Here is a 24,336-nt window from a genome sequence, read left to right as displayed (position 1 = left end):
TTTTAGATGTTCTTAATGGTTAGCAATATGTTTAAATACTTCATAATGACATTTTTACATTATTGTACCTTAAGAAATTTACACTAATAGTGGTTTGAGTTTTACTCATGGTAAAAAGAATAAATATTCATTTTATATGTCTCTCTTTAATGTATAAAATTAGTCTGAATATCTCTGACACACATAATCATTTGTAAACTATTTCCCAAATTCTAGCACTCCAGTCCTTCTTACCATTATGTTCATATATTCACAGCAAAAATACAAAAAAGAAAGTCCAAAACCCCTGTGAGCAAAGAAGGCACAACATATCTATTCAGATTAGAATATTTGTCACCAGGACAGTCTTTGAGAATAGTGGTTCTCAAACTGTGAGTTGTAACCCCTTTGTCAAACCTCTGTCTCTAAAAATATTTACACTATGACTCCTAACACTAATAAAATTACACTGCTGAAGTTATAAAAAATGATTTTGTGGTTGTGGGTCACTGAAACATGAGAAACTGTATTAAAGGGCTATTGCCTTCGGAAGGTTGAAAACCACTATTTTAGAAGTATACACCATTTCCCCAAAATCTCCATAGTTATTAACTCAAAGTAAGTTCCAAATGTTAGAAATTTATAAATTCTTGATTTGAGAACAGAGAAACTATTTGGAACCAGGTGTAAGGAACAGGTAGGAAAAAAAAAAAAGCATCCGAGCCTATTGCTAATCAAGAAAATCTTCTAATCCCAATCTACATGTTATCTTTGCCCCATGGAATACATTGAAATTGTCTGATTATGTTCGTATATCCTGAAGTGAATCACTAAATTTAAGGATGGTAACAAGTAATATAATTTCCCTTTTTCTTTATCTATATTTTCTCTTGTTTCCCATTAGAGACTTTCTAGTCTCCTGTTTCAAGGTTGAAATAGTGATAATATATGTGAAAAGGGACACTTTTATGACTTATTTTAAAAATCTACAACTTGTCACAGAACAGAGAATAGCACACAATGTTGATTGAGGAAGACCTGCCATGAAACTTCAGTGTTATAAACAACAGATGATACATATATAATATTACATAGTAATATATGTTCTTAATACATATACACGTATCAAGCTTTAAAGAGATTGTACCTCTTACAAAATTTGGTTCATAATTTACTTCTTTATAGTCTTACCAATAGAATTTCATTTTCAACAGTGCCACAAAGGTGTCAAGACTACACTTTTCTCTAATTACTTAAGATTCTTAATTTTTTCCTTATAGTCTCACATAACTTGATGACTACACAAAAGAAGATGAAATGGCTTCTATAGTTTCTATACAAAAACAATACCTGTACCACTTACTTGTGCTGATGTGCTCAGACTTGCTGCTTTTTGGGGCTGGTCTTTCACACTGTGTACCTGACCAATTAGTGGAGCATCTGGAAAGAGTCAAACAATAACAAAACCACTAAAAAGTGAGTAAATAGTACAAAACACCTTCTAACAATACAGAAACTTCAAATAAAACTTAAGTTTTGAAAGAAGAGCCAATCGTTACAGATTGACCACAAGAACTTTCTGACTGATTAGTTTCACATTTTTTGTATGCTTCATGCAATTTCAACTGAATAGCATTTGTGGAGATATGTAAAAGAAAAAAAAATAAACAGCTACTCAACCAATATCGAGTGTGCATATAACACAAAACCTTTTTTAAAAAAGTTTCTGCAGTTTGTTCTTTTAAAGTCCAAGGTGTAAGTAACAACTAGGTATAGAAATATTAAAGTAATAAGAGATAGGAAAATACAACACTTTCCTTTGTTAAATGATATGTGTATTAATAGGAGCTAAATGAATACACTCAAGATTTCATAAAGAGAAGTTGATACCACACCAGTGTTGTTGTAAGCCTAAAGGAGAATAAGGGGTAGATTTGCTGAAAAGCTGTTAACAGAAAGCAGAAATATCTAATTGGCTGATGCCAAAAATGAATGTGAGCTGTTTTCCCTATGTGTGAACAATGCTAAGTGGCTAACAGGAATGCCTGTTGTGAGTCTTTCAGCATCAAACTAAACAGAAACAATAAATTTTTGACATCACTTCTTACTTAAAATGACATTAAAATATCACCATATTAGAATAGTTGTACAATATACAATAAAAGCTTTCAGGGCCATTCCAAGTGCATCTCTCTCAATGCAATGTGCAGCACACAGATGCAATACAAGATTTCTGTCCCAATTAATTCATATAAATAATGTTTTTTCCAAGCTAGGCTTCAATCACACCATGTATATTACTTTCGATATTTGCAAAAACAGTATTGGCTCTCATAAAACTTGGTTACATTCCATAAAATCACCATAACAAAGAATTCTAACCACAAACAAAAGCTGATGTCAAACCAAGTACAGGATATTCAAAACAAGAAGCAGTATTGATTACTTTGAAGCATATAATTATTTGATTTTTAATGATAATGTTGAATTAAAAGTATGAAACATGTTTCAAATGAAAATTAATATCATGATTTATGTGACGATTCAAGCATTTACTAAGCTTTGTGTTGTAACCTCATAGAAGGCTTACTCGAAGATTAATTTTTCTATAGATAGCATTTAGAAGATTAATTTTTCTATAGATAGCATTTGTGATAGGACTACATTAAATGTAAATAATTGAAGCAGATAGATTAAAATCTAGGTCTATAGATCATTTTATATGATTGAATAACAGTCATGCAATGAGCATTTAAATTTGGGGTAAAATGAACAATGAATGAAATGTTTGTGTAAGATTTCATTGTTTCTCATTTGTGATTCAATAGGTATTTGACCTAGAAAAACTTTCAGCTATTCATGGTTTCCAATTCTCAACACAGTCCACAGATAACTCAAAATAATGTGCTTGGGACTGTTTTCAAACATGTTATTCAAGCAAAATCCAATTGTTGCAAAATTCTTCTCATTTTTTGTAACTTTACATCTGTCTTATTTTTCTAATTGAGTATTGAGAGTGTTTTGAATTCTTCAGTGTCAAATTTGTACTGATTATAGCCTTCATTATAACACTGATATGTTCACGTTAATGTGTGCAGCCATATTGAATTGTTTTCCAAACTTTTGCCATCTTATTTTAAAAAGTAAACTAAGGTTCATCTTAAAATATGATAATAACATTTGCTATATTTTATGGTCCTTCTAGAGCAGCAGGTCTCCAGCTGTGGGTTGTGACCCTTTGGAGGTTGAACGGCCCTTTCACGGGGGTCTTACATCAGATCTCCTGCATACCACATATTTACATTACAATTCAGAACAGTAGAAAATTACAATTATTAAATAACAATGAAAATGATTTTATACTTGGGGGTCACCACAGTATGAGGAAATGGATTGAAGGGTGGAATCGTTAGGAATGTTGAGAACCACTGTTCTTGAGATAAAAATCTCTGAGGTCATCATTATACTGAAATGACTGAAATGATCAAAGTAAAATTACCTGAGAAATAGTGAATCAAATGTTAATTGAGCAGATTAGGTCCTGACATGAACACAGTGTATCTTATATAAGTCATGTTGCTAGGAAAACATGCTTTAGAGAGGAAGGCCAGCAGTGAGTATGAAACAGACTATGGAGAAGAACAGTAGGAACTTATGAGAATCCTTCAGTTGTTTAAGTAGGGTCAGGTGGTATTTGTTAACAATATAGTCTAATTTTCTAATTTATTCATGCCTTGAAGCTTCATACTTATTTCAGGTAAGGAAGTCATATGCTCAAGTTCTTAAAATTTATTACTTTTAATGGTCGAGTACATTTAAGTTAAGGAATATTTGACTTATTTTATGTGGGGTTAGCTCTCAGAAATTACACAAAATAATTATTTTTAAGAATAATACATCTTAATCAGTGATGCCAACCTTGTAATTTTCCCTATATTTCTTACAAAGCAATGTTTTACAGTCAAAGATAAAATAGGTTATGTTTCACTGTCTCCTTTTGTTCCAGACTTGAAGATAATCTCTTTGAGATATTAAATCAAATAGAAATCATTATTCTTGTTTCCTACATTACAAAATTACAACCTAAGACATTTGCTGCTCCAGAAGTTTCTCTTCCAGTCGGTGATTTAAAACCAAGCATTTTAAAACCATCTTTATAGATTTTAATAAATCTTCATTTCTAAGTAGAACGCAATGATTAAGGCCATTAACGACCCAGCACTGAAGGAAAGGAATGTGCAGATCATCAAAATTTCTTGTCCAGTTGTTCGCTGAATTATTTGCATAATCACACCAGCTACAATTTCTCTGGCATCTCTTTCTCCTTTTCTTTATTCATCAAGCAAAATTTGTCATTCATGCTGTAGCCCTCTTTGAATTTAAGAATTCTTATGGATACATGATACTACTGCAACTCACTGCTACCAAACACCTGCATATCATTCACTGAAAAACTATCCTAAGATTATTTATCAGAGCACACAATCATGAATCATAGAGGATTTCATATTTCATATTAACATTATATAATTCTAGATTATTGCTTCAAACTACAGAAATTTTAATGAAATATTTTTTGTTTGGAGGCAGGAGAGATTGGTAGATTCTTCCATATTTAGCAAAACAACAATATACACACATCCATCTTTCCATCATTATCATTCTCATCATTTTGTGCACCTATGAGTTGCTTGTTAGAGGATTGCTGATTTAACTATTGTTGACAATACTTCTTCCATAGAACTTCAACTTTTGAGAGTTACAAATCTTGCATTGATCTCTTAATCTTATTCTTTCACTTTTGTAAACCATAAGCACAAAATTCCCTTTGTGAAATTTCTAAAATGTCCTAAATTGGATTAATCATAAAATTGAACTTTTCCTAAAACTCCAGAATCTGGATTTTATAAGTCAGGGAACTCATTGAGTATCTTGTAATTATTATTGCAGATCCATTTACTAGCAATGTTAATCTGAGAGAAGTAATACATAAGAAACTTAAATAAAAATAATTACTATAGTTCCACAGAGTATATTATTATAGCATGCTTCATTTAATCATTTTTTGTTGTTAGAATCAGAAAAATAAGTAAGCTACATTATTATTAGTTCTTTACAAAGTATCTAGTAAAAAAAAAAAACAAAAACTGATTTCCTCAGTTTTAAAAATTACTTCTCTACTGGATAGAGTTTATCATGGCATTACAATTTATACAAATATTGTCTGGTTATACTGTTTTAGTTTAGTTAACTCTCTTGGGTAGAGGGTGTTGTCCTTAGTAACAGTAATGGAGCATAACATAACATATAACGAACACTGCTAGAAGATCAAAGCAAACTTGTGTATATCAAATAAAAGATCTTCAAAATGGAAGCTAATGCTTAATATTACAGATATTACCTATAATTAAATTTTTATAATAGGCACAATTTCAAAGTAGTAAAAGAGATATTTTTGTAAGGAGAATTAAGATTAGGTATGTACTATTGTGTGTACTACTGAGTATATATTCAATTTTTCAGGTATGGTCTTCATAATAATAACAATAATAACTCCATATGATCTGCTCCTGCCATTTTTGCAGAAATGTGGTCCAGAGTTATTTACTTTGGGAGAAATTCAAAACAAAATAACTAGACTAATAATTTTTTTTTATTTTCATCAAATTTAAAGGTCATGGAATTCTTCTGGCCACAGTGAAATTCAAAGGTGAACCTTAAAGCAATTGAAACTGTATTTCTCCTGATTGATTGTGTGAAATTTTCATTTTTAAACACGATGATAAACACATTCAGAAAGGAAAAAATATCTTAACATAAGCTAATTTTCTCTACATATCAATTAATGAAGCAATCAAAAATTACACAAGCGCTATATTGGTCTCAGGGATCTTAAATCTCACTTAATAAAACTAGAAACGTGACTACTTGCAACACACCACCAAATTTGTACAACCATATTTTCAACAGCAAATTTATACAAATTATGCCATTTGAAAGATACTTAAATCATTAGTTTTCTAAATCTATTTGGTTCTGAACCTTAGAAACCAGCATTAGCACACAGTGTCCCACTTTCTATGGTTCCTCTGTGTCGTTCCTAACACCTTTGCTAACTCTAAGCTCAAGATTTAGTACTTCAGAATGAACAATCATTGCCTGCAGTTTTAAGTAGTTAGATGTTTATTTAACTTAATTTCTGTCAAAGCCCTTTTGCATCTCTCAATGTTTCATGGCTTTTATAAGCAAAATTCTCTCATGTATCCATAAAAATTCTTAAATTTAATACTGTTATAAAAATTCCCTCTTTGTTAATTTGAAAATGTGCCTCAGTTTTTATTATCATTTTCTGAATGTTATGCCCTGTCCTCAATTTATGTTGTCACGGAATGCAATTCTATAGTTGGGCACATTCCTACTTTTATGGTTCCAGCCATTCAGGTGTGTAAGCCAGAATTGTTTGAGACAGGTGTTTTGAAGCATCCTGGGCACTATGCAGATCTGATAACATTGCATCTGTGTCCAACTTCCATATTATCCCTAGGAGTAGAAACCTACCCATCATTTGAAATGAAAAACTACGTAGTCCAGTAATGCTTCCAACCAAGCACAGTAAGTGACAGGAGCATTGTGAGGTTATTTTATGGTACTTTCAAAGCTACAAAACCTAGCCGGACAGTAGTGGCGCACGCCTTTAATTCCAGCACTCGGGAGGCAGGGGCAGGCGGATCTCAGTGAGTTCGAGACCAGCCTGGTCTACAAGAGCTAGTTCCAGGACAGGCTCCAAAACCACAGAGAAACCCTGTCTCGAAAAACCAAGAAAAAAAAAACCCAAAAACAAAAAAGAAAAAACTACAAAATTTAATTATAGCTCAATGCATTAGGAAAAACGCTTCTATTTATTATTTCTTGCTTAAGACAGTATTGGGTTTTTAATAAAGTTTCAGAATACTAAAAAACACATATAAAAAATAAAATGGCAAGAATTTCTGCACCATTTCTTAATGCTTGATTTTCTGTCCTGAAGTATGGTGAGGGTATCAGTATTCTTTCTCATATCAACCTGAAACTTCAGGGGGATTTCAGTGTGCCATAAATATGTGCCTAATATAGTTTGTGTTTTTTTTTTTCAGACAGGGTATCATGCATCCTATCAGGAGGCTCTTGAGTTTACTCTGAAGTGTACTTTAATTCTACCAATTAACTCTGAAATTGAAAACTGCTAGTAGGACACACATGAAATTTAGGACTGAAATCTTTGTCTCTAGTTCATCCTATTTCTTTTGCTCCTTTTCAAAGCAAATTAAACATTCTAAAACATAAATACTTTAGGTTTCTTAAAACATTAAGACTAACAAACTTGAATGTTACCTGTTTCGATATGAGTAATATTATGACAGATTAGAACATTAAATTTATAGATTATATCAGCCTATGAGTATTAATATAATCACATTAATATTTACTATGTTGGTACAATCTTATTATAATATTATGATTGTCATTCTTGATTTGTATTTTCAGTAGAAAAAGTCATAGGCTTACATTTCTCTTATGCTTTGATGGGATGACCCTTTCTACTACTATCTTTGTATAAAGAAGGTGAAGTAAACTTTTTCTGTATGATTAATATTAAGATATTTTCTCTTTAAACTAATGTGGTTGGTCAAGCATAAGAATCAATCTTTCATTAAAACTGCACAAACATACTGTGGAATCATGTGCTATAAAATAAAGGTAGTTTAACACAACTTTATCCTTTTGTTTAATTATAAAATATAGGCAGAAAATAAAACATAATTGTCATAAACTTATGAAACTTTGAATTGTTAAAATAGTAGCTATCAAAGAAAAATACATTAGTATACAGTAAAAGTTGAATTGATAAATAACAGTTACACAAATAGCTGAATTGGTTTTGTTTCTTGATTCTAACACACATTATATTAAAATCCAAGAAAATGTTACCACATCAAAAGAAATAATGGGAGCACACTCAACCTACATATGAATACATATGTGATATGAATTTTTTCATTTAAATTATTTTATATGGCTAGAGATACAGCTCAGCAGTAAAGAACACTTTCTGCTCTTTGTGATCAGTTCCAAGCATTCTCATGGCAGGCACACAACCATTTGTAACTGAAATTCTGATGACCTCTTCTGGCCTGTGCAGGTACCATTATACATGATGCCCATATATGCAGACAGGTAAAACACTCACACATTAAAAACAATTTTTTTAAAAAAATTCTGACTAACACATAAAGATAATTTTTATGTATTATTGGGCTAATGTAATATTTCTGTACTTATAAAGACGTTTTAATTCTACAGCAGGTTAAACACGTCTATCTTTCCAAATGCTTGCTTGTCAGTGTGTCTTTTCAAATGAGAGGAAGATACACTGGAGATGGCTGGGGAAGAATGGGAGGTCGCAGTAGGTGGTCTGCTATGGAGCTGGGGGTTATAATGGGGCACTAGATTTGGAGGGAAGGAGAGAGACTTGAGTACATGTGGCTAGCCTATGTGATTCCTTAGCCAGCATAGCTGGTGAGTTTGCAGGGAGTGTGGACTGGTGTTGGGTTCAGAGATAATGGGATGATTTATGGCAAGAAAGGGGGAGGAGGTCTATGTGATCCTGTAGAGGTAGCTGCATGTGGTTTGAAACAGAGCTCAAAATGAGCCTAAGGGATTAGATTTGGTTGGAGGAGAGGGGAGAGATAAAAAAATTAATATGAAAACTTGCAAAACTCTATCTTTTATCCTTTGAAAATAAGTAATACATAAAGGTATCTATTATCAGTACACTGATATCTACTTAGTAAACAGGGTCACTATCTTCTCCGGGTACAATCTTAACATCGCACAGGTAAATGTGACTTATGTGGTATCTATTCTGGACAGCTTGAAGAGCATGACCCAAACTAGAACAAATTACAGACTGTTCCTGGGATTGAAAAGGAAAGATACTGATGTGGCAGGCTGTCTTGGGTTTTACAGTTCCAAACAACATGCATACATCACACGTGATGTTTTGAAAGTACTCCAAGGGGCATCAGTAGCATGCAATGATCTGACTGAAGTGTGGACACCACAGACTGCTAGAGTTCACTCGCATTTCATCCCGGAAATCTGAGGTTTTTTTTTTTTTTTTTTTTTTTTTGGAATCACTCTGAAACTATCTTGGACTCTTCATGGCTCTTCTCTAGAGAGCCCTGGTCTGCAGTAAGCACCTCTGCTCCTACTTAAGGGCAGACCTCCACAGTCCACGTTATGGAAGCTGGAAAGTCAGACCATAACCAGGCTTGGAAATACAGTGGAATAATTTCTACTTAAAAAAAAAAAAAAAAAACATGTAACAGAGCTTTATCTTACTTCTAAAACCTTAGTCACAATTTCTGAAACATCGGCTGTAAAGTCCAATTTTTTTTCCCCTAAGGAGTTGGAAAATAATCTTGTGTTTCTAAAAAGATCAGTACATTAGAACAGTTGCAAATCCATAAGAAATGAGGACGCTCATCACCGACGGCTGTGGTGCCTGGCCCTCAGTTTCGCACAAGCTCAGGTAGGGGAGTCATAAACTTTCACTGGCTATTTTGGCTCTTTTCCTAAAACCAATTCCTGCCTTGTTTTTCAGGGTCACAAGAGGCTTCCATCTTGTCATTTCTTTCTCTGCTCTCCCTGTGGCCATTTCTGTCAAGGTCACCACACCGAAAATTGATTGGCTCCTTATGTCATTACATTTTTCTCTCAATAGCAAGCACATTCTTTTCACTGCGAAACTCTCATTGCATTTCCCTTCGCTTTGCAGACTTCAGAGAGCTAGCTTTTCTATCAGTTTCTGATCATTTTAAAGTTAGTCAAAATAATATTTTTATACTTATTTTTATTAATTATTAAACTTAATTTTTAAAGTTTGTCATGACTTGGAAAAATATTCTATGTGATTTATATAATTTTTTTAATCTTCACAAAAGTCTCAGGAATTTGACCAAAGCAGTATATTCATATTAAGACATTAAGAGATATAGGAGGGTAAAATTGAACACAATTGCTGTCTCAATAAGTAAGGTCTCGCATTCTGTTTTTGTACTATTTACTAGGAAATCCAAGTCATTTTTAACTTGAAAATTCTTTGTCTTCTTTTAATTTAAAAATTAGGAGTCATTATTAATACATTTTAGAAACTCATGCCTTTTTCTAGTACAGTGGTTTTCAATCTTCCTAATGATATGACCCTTTTATAGTCCTATGTCTGTGAAACCCCAAAACACTTTCATTTTTACTTCACAGTTCCAATTTTGCTATTGTCAGAAATCATAATGTAAGTATCTGTGTTTTTCAATGGTCTTAGGTGATACCAGTGAAACAGGCATTAGACCCTCAAAGGAGTCATCACACACAGGTTGAAATCCGCTGTTCTACTACATCCTCCTGTCAGCAAGATCTTTCAAAACCATGGTGATAATCTGTATCTTCAATATTATGTCTCCTATCTACTGAACCCATTTCAAACACATAACTCAGAATGTAAGTTGATAAAATTTAATTAATACTTTAATATTATTCACCGCTTACTTGATAATCCTCTAAATTGTAAATATCTTTGGCCGTTTGAATAAAAACGACACCTATAATCTCATCAGGAAGTGACATTTTTTGAGAAGGATTAGAAAAATTAGGAGGTGTGACCTTATGGGAGTAGGTATGACCATGATGGAAGAAGTGTGTCACTGAAGTGGAATTTGAGGTTTCAAAGTCCTCTGTTTGTCTGTGGATCTGAATGTAGCTCTCAACTATTGCTGGAGTAGTAGCCAGAACCGTGCTTGCCAACATGCTACCCACCATACTGATCACTGACTAAGATAATACTGTAATCAAGTCTCTAATTAAATGCTTTCTTTTAGAAGAGTTTCTTTGGTCATGGTGTCCCTTAGAGCAATAAAGGGGTGACTAAGACAATGTCCTTCCTTCACACCCTCCCTCATCTCTTTGTACAGGTACTGTCAGAAGGCTTCCTAATGTTCCCTTTTTTCACATCCCACAGAGAAGGAGGTCTAAAGCAAGACAGTGGATGACCAACAATGACATCTGGAGAAGCCAAAACAAAATGAGTGAAATTAACTTCTCTTCATAAGATGATATATAAAATTTGCCTGGTAGAATACAATAAAAGCTCCAGAATATTCAGAAAAGCAATGGTCTTAAAATAACAAAGAGGATAAAGTTGATCAAGTGCATGATAAAAAAATTATTCTATTTTTCCTGACTCTGAGAAAATTTATACATAATAAAGGGCAGGTAATTAGTCTTAAACTCTATAGCAAAGGAATTAAATGATACATGGAGAATGCATGTTAATGGTTGGGAATTAATGACTAAATCCCAAGCATAAATATTTTATGGGAATGAATATACTATTTTGTGGAAAGGAATAAGACACACAAATTTAAAGGTGCCATGGACTACAGGTAGGATTCAAAAGCCAATTTCAGAGAAATGTTTCATGTCCACAGACCACCCCAATAGGGGTTCATTTCCCATAAAATATGGACCACAACAGACAGTGGTGGAAATTGTGAACACAACTGTGATTTCAAGATACGTGGATAGAACTTTGTGGAAATCGATGGCTCCAAACACAAATGCCTATACATTTCACTTAGTTAAAAACTGGGGGTTTGGGTGGGTGTTGGAATTTTAGCTTTGTTTGAAATGTAAAAATAAAGCATAGAACGTCATAGTGATATATTGCTCTGACTATGTAGGGAACTATTCTTGCCCCTGGGCAGGAAGAAATAAAACACAATGCGGGAAGTGTTCTGGCATTTTGCCACATAGCCATAGCCATTTTCAAAACAGTGAGCATCTAAATAGATCTGGTTTCAGAAGCAATAAAATACTCAAAGTAAGTATTTTTGGTTCTCCATTTCCATAAAATTCAAATATACCTTCAGAATATATTTTTCTTCATGTTTTTAAAAGAATATAAATTACTCAGAGAATTATATTTAAAAAAATCAACATTATCCAAATTTCAGTAATATGTACTCGTCATTGCTACTTTAAGTTATTTTCTTTAAGAGTTTTCTCTGTTCATGTACAAGTATGTTTATTTTGCATGTGTATGGGCATGTATTAGCATATTTGTATGTGATGTATGTTTTATTTAATTATTTATTTTTGCAGTCCTGGGCATCAAAAGAAGCTTTTACATATGCTATACAAACACTCCACTCCTGAGTATATTTGAGCATTTGGACTTTAGAAGATTTCACTGTGCTGCCTGAAGTAGACTGAGCTGCTGTATATCTCTGAATGACCTAAAACTCATTATCCTCAAAATCTTTCAGGAAACAGAAGGTAACATTATAAAAGGAAGAGTTCACAACAGAATGACAAACTCCTTGCTCTCTATGGCAACTAACTTGCCATGAGCACACAATACCTAACAATTTCTGATTAGTTCTCAGGAAAAGGTGTTAGTTCATTTTAAAAATCTGTTTAGACTTCACGGGGATAGGTATATCAGGAAAGTCCTGATATACTTCTAAGGAAGTATACCCAAAAGAAATCATACAAGTCTGGACCTCACATAGAAAGCATCACATTCTCGGCAGACTGGCCAGTCTGAGGAGAGTCTACAGCCAAGGCAGCCAATCGAAAGTGTCACAGAATGGACAGGTTTAACAGAAATGTGTTTTGTCAATGTTCTGATGGCTAGAACGTTAAGGCATAAGTGTGGGCATTTTTTTTTCTGGAGCTATTCTCTTTGATTTATAGACAATTATCTCGTGTCTAGCTTTTCCCACTGTGAAAATTCTTTCTGACCTGCTATTCTTTAAAAAAACTAGTTCTGAACTCAAGATCAATGGCAATGGGTTTTTGATCCTACTGCACGTACTGGCTTTGTGGGAGCCTAGGCAGTTTGGATGCTCACCTTACTAGACATGGATGGAGGTGGATGGTCCTTGGACTTCTCACAGGGCAGGGAACCCTGATTGCTCTTTGGGCTGACGAAGGAGAGGGACTTGATTGGGGAAGGGGGAGGGAAATGGGAGGCGGTGGTGGGGAGGAGGCAGAAATCTTTGATAAATAAATAATAAATAAATAAATAAATAAATAAATAAAAACGAAAACTAGTTCTTTGGATTAGGGTGGAATAAGGCCATCATTCACTAATTATTTACTTTGATCACCTCTTTTGAAGGACCCATCTTCAATGTCAGTTCCATTCTGAAGATTTAGGGATTAGGACTTCATTGCACAATTGGGTTGGTATACAAATAGTCCATACTGGTCTCCCATGATTAGCCTCAATTTCAAGCTCTATTTTAGGTAAAATGTTCATCTTTAGAGACAGCTGATGTGGAAAGTCCTTCTGTATATGTGTTGCTTTTACTGGTTAATGAGTAAACAAGCTTTTTTGGCCTGTGATAGGACAGAACAGAGCTAGGCAGAAAAATTAAACTAAATGCTGAGAGAAAGTAGACAGAGTCAGTGAGTAGCCATGTAGCCTCAAGAGGAGAGAGACACAAGATGTCTGCCAGATGGAACCTTACTGGTAAACCACTAGCTTTGTGGGAAAATATAAAACCATGGAAAAGGGTTAAATAAAAATGTAAGAGCTAGCTAGCAATACGCTTAAGCAATTGGCCAACCAGTGTTTTAATTAATATAGTTTCTGCATAATTATTTCAGGACTGAGCAGCCAGGAACGAATGAGAAGTCTCCAACAACAGACAGCTTCCATATACTAATCCACTACAAAAGAGAGCAATTGGAAAGGCAGAAGGGTGATATTCTAATGCAGATCTCAGTAAGGCAAAACTATTTGCAAGGCTGAAGATGATCCCATGAGGCTCAGTACTGTGCTCCAGGTAAGGCAGGAGCTCCATTTCCCTAGATTTGGGAAAGAGACAAGTCCCCAAGGCTTCTGCTGACATTATGACCTCCTGTTCTCTAACGCTGCAGGTGGGATCACTGAAACTAAAATCTGTCTGATGCTTTGGAATCAGAGTGGCTATGTTAAAAGTTACAGTTCCTTATGGTGAAAGACAGCAACATATTTGGGTCTACTCCTGCATCACATGAATTCTCAGAAGATAGGAAGTTTTTTTTTTTCCCCCATTTATTCCTGACTCTGTTGTCCACAGTCCTAGCTGGCGATATTTACACCAAATAGCTGACTGAAGAAACATGACAATCAAATGTCTTCATCATAAGTCATTGGTCCAGGACTCTTTCTCCTCACCTCAACATTTCGTCTCTACCTCATCCCCTCCCTCTTCCTTTCCATCCCCCTTTCCCATATTCTTTCCTAGAAGACTTGATTTTAAGCTACCTCAGTCATCTTCATTTTTGCTCAAATATTTCTCCAATTTATACCTCCTTTTATGTTACTATAGCAACCAGGGCATGCCTTCAGCATTTTGTTGAGAATGTCAACTAAATATCAAGTTAATTACTTATTTTGTGTAGTTATTCATCTTGCACAACACAGACCCTGAGAGATAACAACTTAGTCTAATTTTTTCCCACCTTATAACAAGGACTACCTTCCTAGAACTTTCTGTTTTCTTGACACAATTCCATCTGAAAATTGAACAGCAAATATCAAAATGAAAGCCTCCTTTAACTCTTACAATGTTACTATGCTTCTGCTCAAAATGACAAAAAGCAAAATTTTTATTTTTCTCATTAAATTTAATACTTTGTAAAAGTTTCCATTAAGTATAATTGAACCAATTTTTACTATCTACTTGTCACATGCAAGAAGTGGCATGTCATTTGGAACCAGTATGACATGAAGAGTTAACCTGATAAAAATGCAATGGGATACTGGTTTTATTGAGCCTCTTCAGCAAAGACAGAGGTGTAGCATACAGCTATTTCTTCAGGGGCTGTGCATGTACAGCAAAGTGCATGTGGGGTGCCAGTGGAGTACAGGAGGCGGAGGAGAGCCAAGCACCTTTTGGTTGTGGATGACTGAAAGAACTATGAGTAATGCTATAAAGTCATACCATGGAGTGAGGCCCATGTTGCATACAAAGCTTGGATCTAACATAAGTGAGGCACTAATCCTATGGGAAATTCTCAGATTCCAGGAAGCATGGACCACTTGCTATTGAGTTCTATATTTTTTTTCATTTATGTGGTTGGGGAGATAGTTCAGGAGTTAAGAACACTAACTGGTCTTCCAGAAGACCAGGGTTTGATTCCCAGAATTCACATGGTGGTTCACAAACATCTTTACTACAATTGCAGGGAATCCACTACCCTCTGATGGATTCTGCAGATACCAGTTATGCATGTGGCACCCAGGCATACTTGCAGACAAAACACTTATATACATAAAATAAAATTTTAAATATAATTTTCTATTAATATTTTGTCAGAAGTGCATAATGAAAAACTTTAAAATACAGTTTAAAATTTTTCAATGGCCTATTGTAAAACTGACAAAACATCCTCCAAGTAAGTGTAAAAATATACTGTTTTGTTCCTTTGCTTTTCTTTGCCATTTTCTTTCTGTTGCTCACAAAGTAATAAATGAAAATGGCCATCTAGAGACAAAAGGGAAGGCTTTCAACGAACAAATCTGTTCCCTAAATTGAAGGATAGAGCAATAAAATTTCTAGGTGGAAAAACTGGGCTGTCACCCTCATAAGATCTGAATACTTTATTGACTTTCCAACCATATGCGTTAGTCCTATACAATTCAGATAGGATTTCTCTCCATGAAGAAGGAAAAATGATATGCCATTGAAACTAAAGCAGGCAGCACTTGAGACTCTCAGAGCAGCCTTTGTTTCCTATAAAGATTTTACGTGAAATAGTACACATCAGGTTTTCACTAAAGATACCGATCACTACCATTAAAGATCGGGCTGAAACACACTTTTCTACACATCTCTGCACCCAAAGATTCGGCTGCTAAGAAGATGCTGTGGGAGCTGTATAGTCCTTTTGCTGGATTACTTTTTATTGCATACAACCATAGGTGCCATTAAGTTTTTTAAACTTACTTACATGTTATAACTATAAGAATTGTAACTATCCTAGACACAGCTAAGACTTTTTTTGTTTCTGTTTTTCTACACTGTGAAATTCCCTCCCAGGAGTCATGAGCATGAGAGAAAACCTGATCTCACTTGTCTATTACTTAAAAGCTGGCTGTTAATGGGAACAAACTTCTTAAGGGCTTAAAGTCTCAGTGCAAAATTATTTTCCTCTATTCTTATATTTTTCTTTCATTGAGCTCCTAACTAAACAATGAGGAGAATACTTCTGTTATTCCTTACTGCCTCACCCTAAAGGTCCCAGCTGTGTGTGAATTCTGTCTTAATGGGGCTTCACACACCCCTCTCAATAGCTGCCTTGTCCAAGGTAATGAGCCACATATAGTGCTTAATCTTTCTGGGACTGAAAGATTCTTTAGTCCACAGTAAATTGCTCACGAACAAACTTCTCCAATTTGTCTTTCTTCTCGATCTTCATAGCAGCAAATATCCCTCAAAAAATGTTCACAATATCACTGCTCCCAGTGATCTCTTGCCCTCAGTAACCTTCATTGTTGCTTCCACATCGATTTTATTTTCAATATATTCTGTTGTCCTCAGTGTTTCACCTATTTCTTACTTCTAATGCTCCTGTAATTTTTGCTTCAAAATATTACTGACACCAAAAAAGGCCTTTGATTATCCCACTTTGAATCATACACAATTTTTTTATTCACCTGTTTTCACGCTATACTCTGATCTTATTTCTATTGTAACAATTAAGGGATAATTTTATTTTCTCTTCAAATATGCTCACTGACTCAAAATGAATTTTATGTTCTTTAGCATTATATATAGGTATGATTAAAGGATAGAACATAAAATTCTATAATCATGCACAGGTGATCAGATGTGTGTGACCACAGTGTTTCATCCTGAATAAGGTACAGCAGTTAGACAATAGCATAAGAGTACACATAAAATATGGAGAATATATAATGTACTTCTCTTTCAGTTTTGTGGTTATTAATATGTCTAAATTAACAAGTGTCTTACTTATTGATTATTTATATTTGGTTAATGAGTTACTGAACATATGATAATATATTTTTCTCTATACTTTTTATGACCTAACTGATTCAAGTTTGTATAATAATCATTACTACTTCTGCTTGTCAACAAAATTGAAAGACTTTGAAAAATCCAAGTACAGGCATGACTTCCATAAAGACAAATAGACACAGAGATAATGTTACATAAAAATAAAGACATTTCCTAAAGTCCTGTAAACACTATGTTGTTCTTTTGCATTTACCAGCTTCACTGATTATCAATCCCTGGTACTATCTGCTTAAAGATAAAGATTACTGTGGAGTGCTATAGCCATTTGAATGAGTTTTCATATTCTGGTGACATAGGGAATCGTTGCACAGGAAGTTATCCTGGTAACTCTTTCTGATGAATAAGAAACAAGAGCTGCTATGATGTGCAGACATTGCACCAAAGCACTGAAACACTGACAGAATAAACCAAGGCTGGGATCTAGGACAGAGATTTCAGTGTTGATAAAACTAACCTCAAATAAGTCTTCATTGTTTTTTGGCCAAGAAGCACCTGAACTCAGTCAATTTGAATAATAGTGACTCGCTCTTCTACCTATTCTTCCCTCCAGATGTATCCCAAGGATCAAGCATCATTTTGCCCCTGAAGTGTCAGCAAAACTTTGTTGTAGGGCTCATAAACTTCCAAACGTTCCTCTTGAATTTAAACGGGAATGCCATCTTCAGAACCACCTCTTTTAAGTCCAAGCGTTTGCCTCAAAATCCCAGCAGTTAATTGTAACAAAAAATAGCCAAATTTTGGAAATGAAATCGAGAATTTTTGCCTGATTTGCTTTACAGTTTTATTGGATAGGCTGACCATGACTCCAGTGAGGCTACTCCAAGGTGTCCTTCAAAGCTGCTGATTTTCAACACTGAGTATTAAGAAAGAATCAGATATAGGTCTTTCTACTGTAGTGATCCTAGAGGAGATGCTGGAAGCAGAAAATACCCCCAAGTCATCACAAACTAAAGGAAGGAAAAATGATGCAAACTATAGTGAAATTAAATTTCTTGAAATATATTGGCATGCACTTTTTCTTAATGTAATAAGTCATACAGTTTTCAATGTACATAAAGGAAACAAATAGTATATTATCCCATCAGTTTTTGAAATAGAAAAAGTCAAACTTCAAAAATCATTGCCTGAAATGCAGTAGCTACAGACTTTAAAGCTCTTGTTTCTGTCCTCCTTCGATTAAAGTCTCCTGTTTTAGCATCTGTAATTTTACGAGCAAGCCTGAGTAGCTTTTTCATCACCTGCGATATTACTACACACTCTAGCAGTCTGTGGCATACACAGTGATCTGTGAGCAAAGCATAGGTTAAGTACATGTGACAGAGATGAGCCCTGAGATTAAGTATACACTGTGAAATGCATGTGGATGCTCATGATTTAAACCAATGAACTGTGGCCTGAAATGATGTCACAGGAAGCGCAGCAGTAAGTGGAAGGTTAAACCTACTTGCATCTCGGCTCATTAAACGCAGTTAAAGTGCACATCCCCTCATTCTGACAGTAGTGATCACAAGGGTTCTCTTTCTGGTCACAGCGCTGACTTTTAAACCCCACAGAGCATCTGCAGAATTCCAGTAAAATACAACTGAATAAAGCGTCTGACTTTTTGCCATATATGTTTAAATTTATCTTATACATTGAAAGTAATATAAAATAAAATGTTCCCAGGAATGCTTTCCTCCCTCACATATACCCTGATGGTATGTTCCTCTGAGAACTATGGGGACAGGATGCTTATTGGATTCACTCGTGGGCATCATTCCTTTACTCAGTTAAAACAAGACTCATACAGTGACCACATCAGAATGGCTTTAGGTGGTCTCTTCTAGGAAATCAGCAAACTGAGATGGAAAAAAATGTTAAATCTCCTAAGTATTTAGTAATCCAGCTGCACATAATGTACTCTGAGAGAGCCACGAACTTAATTGGTTTATATTTTTTTCATACTTTAAGTCTAATACAATCATCAGATAATATTATATATTTGAAAACATAGTCCATATTCTTTTGACAAGAATATTCCTAAGTACTGAGGAATAAACACACGCACGCGAGTGCATGCACACACACACACATACACAATAATCTGTAGGTTTCACACAGCTTAATAAGGTCAATAAAACCACATCAGTTTTCCAAGCATTTCCAAGTTGAAACTTATGGATGTCTGAGATGATATGATGCTAAGAACTGAATGAGCTATTCCTCAAGAGATCTTTAAGAAACTGATGAGAAAGGGTTTATGTAGCACATGAGTCAATGAGGGACAATTGACCGGAGATATGCATGACATACCTACTTTAAAAAAAATATTGCCCCAAGAAAGGAAAACATTAGGATCATGACTCCACCTACATGCAGCATTGTCTTATGCAAATTACCCACATTAGGAGATACTCACACACACACAGGTACATTAATTTCAGGATCCAGCTGGCATGTGCCACCATTGTAACAGTAACCATCACATAATTGACAGCTAGAGGCAATCTTTCCATTAGTGCAGCTGCAGCAACAAAAGAAAAAAAAAACATTGTTACCACCAGTATTATTGGTGTTGAAGGTTGACACAAAACACCTGAAAGCTAGAATAGGCATCATCTGAAATCCTCTGGTTTGGGTTTAAATCTAAGGTTTGCAGATGTGCAGATATTTGCTTATTAGAATAAGGGCAGATTATGTTTGCATTTTACTAATTTTCAACATAGTTGTTTGATAAAACTTTAAAGCAGCTAAATATGTGTTTAGAAAATACTCTTGTATATCACTCATATGTTAGGGCATGATGAATTTATTTTTCAGTTAAATGGAACTTGATCACTTAACGGTGAGCTATAAGGCACACTACAGAAGTATAATGGATTTCTGTTCTCACTATAGGATTTTCTAGAGAGAAACGTTAGCATTGTAATTTTTTTAAACCTGGAAGAAGGTATATATATTCACATAAGAGTACATGAGTTTATATTCTTGTGTGCATAGAGGCCAGATGAAATATTGTGTGTCATCCTTGAAAATGTTATCCACTTCTTTCAAGGAAGAGACTCTCATTGCCTAAGGTTAACAATTAGGTAGATTTGTTAGGCTGTTCACAAGCATCATTTTGGTTCTGTCGCTACAGAATTGGTTGCCCGGTGGTATTAGTTTGGGAATATGATTCTGTAGGTAAAGGTTTTTGTCACCCAAGTAGATGACGGGCAACTCTTACACTTGGTCATCTGGCCTTCATGTGCACTGTGGTATGATTGTGCCCCAAAGCTGTGTACACAGGTATAAAAATAAACATTACTGGAAATAAATATATCAAATTAATTCAAACGTTAAATGCATATTATTTGATTCAACGTCAAACATGTGTCTCTGTTTTGAGTCAATGTGTTACTTTCCAGCCCAAGCATATGTGACTTACTACATAGCCAAGTCTGGTCTATGATTTCATATAAGTTCTTATATCTCAGCCTAGAGAATGCAGCACTTACAGGTGTGAGCTTCTATGTCCTTAAAGTTTTTGTTGTCAAAACTGAGTTAGTTAGTGACAATCTAAAGCTAGTAGTGAAGGAGTCATGCAGGAGCAAAAACAGCTGGGTACTCTTGAAAGTCACACCTCGGAGACTAATAATAATCACATTACATGCCTGGGCTGGAAATAAACACCATCTTCCTTCAGTGTAAAATGGACCTAGCAGTGCTAAACAAGCAACAACAACAACAAAAACATGGTCTTGTATGTTAAACAAACAACTGTATTGGCCATGATATACTCCTGAGAAAATGTGGAAAATTATATAGATATATATGTATGCATGTATATGTATATGTATATGTATATGTATATGTATATGTATATTCGTATAACTATGTATATATATATATATATATATATATATATATATATATATATATGCTCCATGCCATTGGGTAACCTGATTTCCTTGCTGAAGCATTTTTAAAAAAGCTGTATACATGCTGTTTTAAAGTAGAATACAATTTCATGCAGATATTGGTCATCAATTGATAACAAAGTCAGTTGTTTTACAAGTCCAGACATGAGCTTGGTAGTGATGTAGGGCTTTAGCACCATTGACTGATATTTCTGATCTTCCTGTGGTTAGTTACTTTTGCAGAACATCCCTTCCTATTCCTAGACTTGATTTTACTAATAACACTATATCACCTCAGCTTCCTCAAGATACAGCACTCCCTGTCTAGAGAATTCCCGAGTGACATTAAAATGCCCGAGAATGATAGGAAGCCAACTTCCTCTTCATAATTTTCTTACTATGTGTACATTCACCTGTTTTTCTGTAGTTTGTATGGTGGGTGGAAAGGTACGAGCTGCATATAATTTTGGTCAGCTTTTGAATTTGAAGACAATTCTACAGAGCCTCTATTTCAAAATAGAATATCTTTTAAATATCAATAGGAGTGGTGAATTCACTGTGTGCAAGTTGTAAAATGGGACTGTGTAAACCCAGAGCCCATCATGGCATAGGTCTCACATTCCTCATTAATAGAGGGTGTAAGATATTTTACAGCTGATCTGAACATGGGCTTTACAATACACATGCAAAGAGAGCCAAAATATACAGTCAATAGTACTGCCTTCTGAAATATTAGTGTGAAGGCACTTCTTTTCCTCCTTTCCAAGCTTTATTGAAAACAAAGGCAGGAAAAGTTATAGATTATGATTCTATTAAAGAAACAATGTCAAAGAGGAAGAATTATCACATTACATATTGCAGTTTTACATAAAATGATAAAAAATATTATATAATTAGTGATAATTATATAAAAGTGGAAATAATGCAAATTAATTGTTTTAAATTTCTGTTTCCAACATCTGTGATAACTTTTGTTCTTTTCCTATTAATGTTTTATTTGAATTTGCAACTGAAAATAGAAGTTTTCAGATATTTTTAAGTATGGAACAAATACTACTTAATTCCTCAATTTCCTATATGTCATTTTTATAAAAATCACCTAAAGTTCAAATAAACTCACAATCTCTGGTTTAATCAATTCTCAAATGTTACTTTCAAGTTATCTAGTAAATACAAAAAAAAATGACAGGAAAGATAACATCAAATGGTTCCTCTCTGAGTGGTTCAACATAAGTTACAAGCTTCTCTTAAATGGTATTTACTTCTGTCTCCAAGAATAATATGTAGTGATGATCACTGTCTTAAGAGTCTGTAGATAGTTTATAGCCACAAATATTAGTGTAAGTTGAAGAGACTCAACAAAAACATTATGTAACCAGCTCTGATGAGGAGCAGAGGTCATGAGGAGCACAATTCAGTACAGTGAAAACTTCTTATAGTATACAAAGGTGATCCTAATAGTCTCCATTAGTGAGGGGGATTGTGTCCCAACTAGCCATCTCTTATCACCAAATAATTGGGACTGGTTACATCCAATTGAATTGTTGGCTGAAAGGGTCCATGGGAATGCAAAACAACCCAGTTGTTGCCAAGACAATAGATTGTTCTCCAAAAAAAAAAAAAAAGTTGGCAGCAAGGCCCCATTGTTGAAGACAACACCTACACAACTCACTGAGCAGAGAGATGCTGAGTTAGTGCCTCCATAGAACCTTTATCCCTATTTTCTAGTGTCTTTGTGATGGGGAGGTATTCTGAAAGATACCAAAAGAGAAACATAAACACCAATCCAGCTACTAAGCCAGAGGAGAAGGAGGACACCAGGAGACCAATGTCCTCTAAATCAATTGAGCAAAGCTCATAGTAATGGAACTCACAGAGTCTGAAGCAACAGGGATAGAGCTAACACTGGTCTGTACCAGGTCCCCTGGGAATACATAGTTGCTTTCAGTTTAGTGTTTTTATGGGAATCTTGAATGTGCAAACAAGTGGTACTTTTATTCTTGGAACTTTTCATATTGTTAGTTAGTGTTGTCCAACTTTGATACGATGGTTTTATTTTATCTTATTATATCTTATTTTGTTTAAAACAAAAAACAACCAACAAAGCAAATAAACAGACAAAAAGCCCTTCACATGTACAAACTTAAATAAAACTCTTTCATGAGTAAGAACTGTTGAGCTTTTTGCAACCATGTGACTTGTGTGATCCATGTGAGTATTCCTTTTGATTTTATGTACTTATTAAATTAATATCAGTTCTGTTTTTAATTACCTGAATTAAAAGGAGTTCACTTTCAAATGATTCAGCTTGTTAGGTCTAGTTTATGCTATTCATAAAGATAACACAAAACACATTTACAGTAAATGCTATAGTGAGAGAAAATAAAAAATAAATAAAACTTTGTGACATTGCCTGCAATAAAATTTTATTGGATCAGCCTTTACTGAGTAACATAACTCATCTGACAAGTCATAGAGCACTCAGTGGCAGGGATACTTTATGGAACACTCTTATGTTTCTTACTCAGATTCATTATACTCCTAAACAAAGTAGATGACAGAATCCAGTCCTTCATAGACACTTCTTTTAGAGTACTGTTCAAAGTACTTTGGCATGAGGACTGACCTCTCACCTCATGGCAAGAAGTTGTTTTCTGGTACAAGCTGAATGTCACAAATCTTAGTTGCTGAGTTCTGTTCCTATTTACTTAGTTGTAAAGACAAATTTCAAAAGACAACAGAAGTAGAACTTGTACATACCCACTCTGCTTCCTAGAACCCATAATTTAATACACTTTTTTTTAGGTAGAAATTCTCAGTCAGAGTAGGAAAAGAAAAGGCTTAGTGCCTATGTCCACTGAAGATATATATTGCTTCAACCCAGAAGGTTCAATTCAAACCAATAAAATAGAATAATAATCTCAAATGAAAAGAAAATCAGAAAATTAATTTTAAAAATCCAATCTACTCACTGTGGTTATGAATAAGAAATTACTATTAATGAAAAACCTTACATTGAATATTCCACATACTTGCATCCATTATTCCAACAAGAAGCTTTGGGTATGGAGGTTGAAAGAAAAAGTTTGGAAGTTGGTTCTCTCATAAAAAGGTGGATTTGGGGGTTGACTTCACATGACCAAACTTGTTCTACAATTTTATGGATTCCTCCTATCTCACTCTATTAAATGTAGAACTAAAATAAATACTGCTTAAAAATATATGTGGCTCTCGGCCTAGCTCCTTTACATTTTGTGCGATGTCACTGGCCTTTATACACCATGATGCTCTTGGATTCATGAGCATATTCCCTAAGTATCCATCATTGTTGTTTCCTTCTGTTTTGGTCT

At 34.5% G+C, this 24,336-nt stretch overlaps 1 protein-coding gene across 1 annotated transcript in view; it reads right to left on the bottom strand.

Moving 5' to 3' along the window:
- Positions 1-24,336, bottom strand: part of Lrp1b (LDL receptor related protein 1B) — a 1,445,827-nt gene that overhangs the window by 11,265 nt on the left and 1,410,226 nt on the right. Inside the window, 2 exon segments of the mRNA XM_050139953.1 lie at positions 1,343-1,419; positions 19,507-19,611. Of these exon segments, the coding sequence (XP_049995910.1) occupies positions 1,343-1,419; positions 19,507-19,611 (182 nt within the window).

Source organism: Alexandromys fortis, unplaced genomic scaffold (assembly GCF_014885135.2).
Source record: "Alexandromys fortis isolate MF-2015 unplaced genomic scaffold, M_Fortis_MF-2015_v1.1 scaffold_33, whole genome shotgun sequence".
In the NCBI taxonomy this organism is placed as follows: Eukaryota; Metazoa; Chordata; class Mammalia; order Rodentia; family Cricetidae; genus Alexandromys; species Alexandromys fortis.
This window is presented reverse-complemented; position numbering and strand designations above follow the sequence as displayed.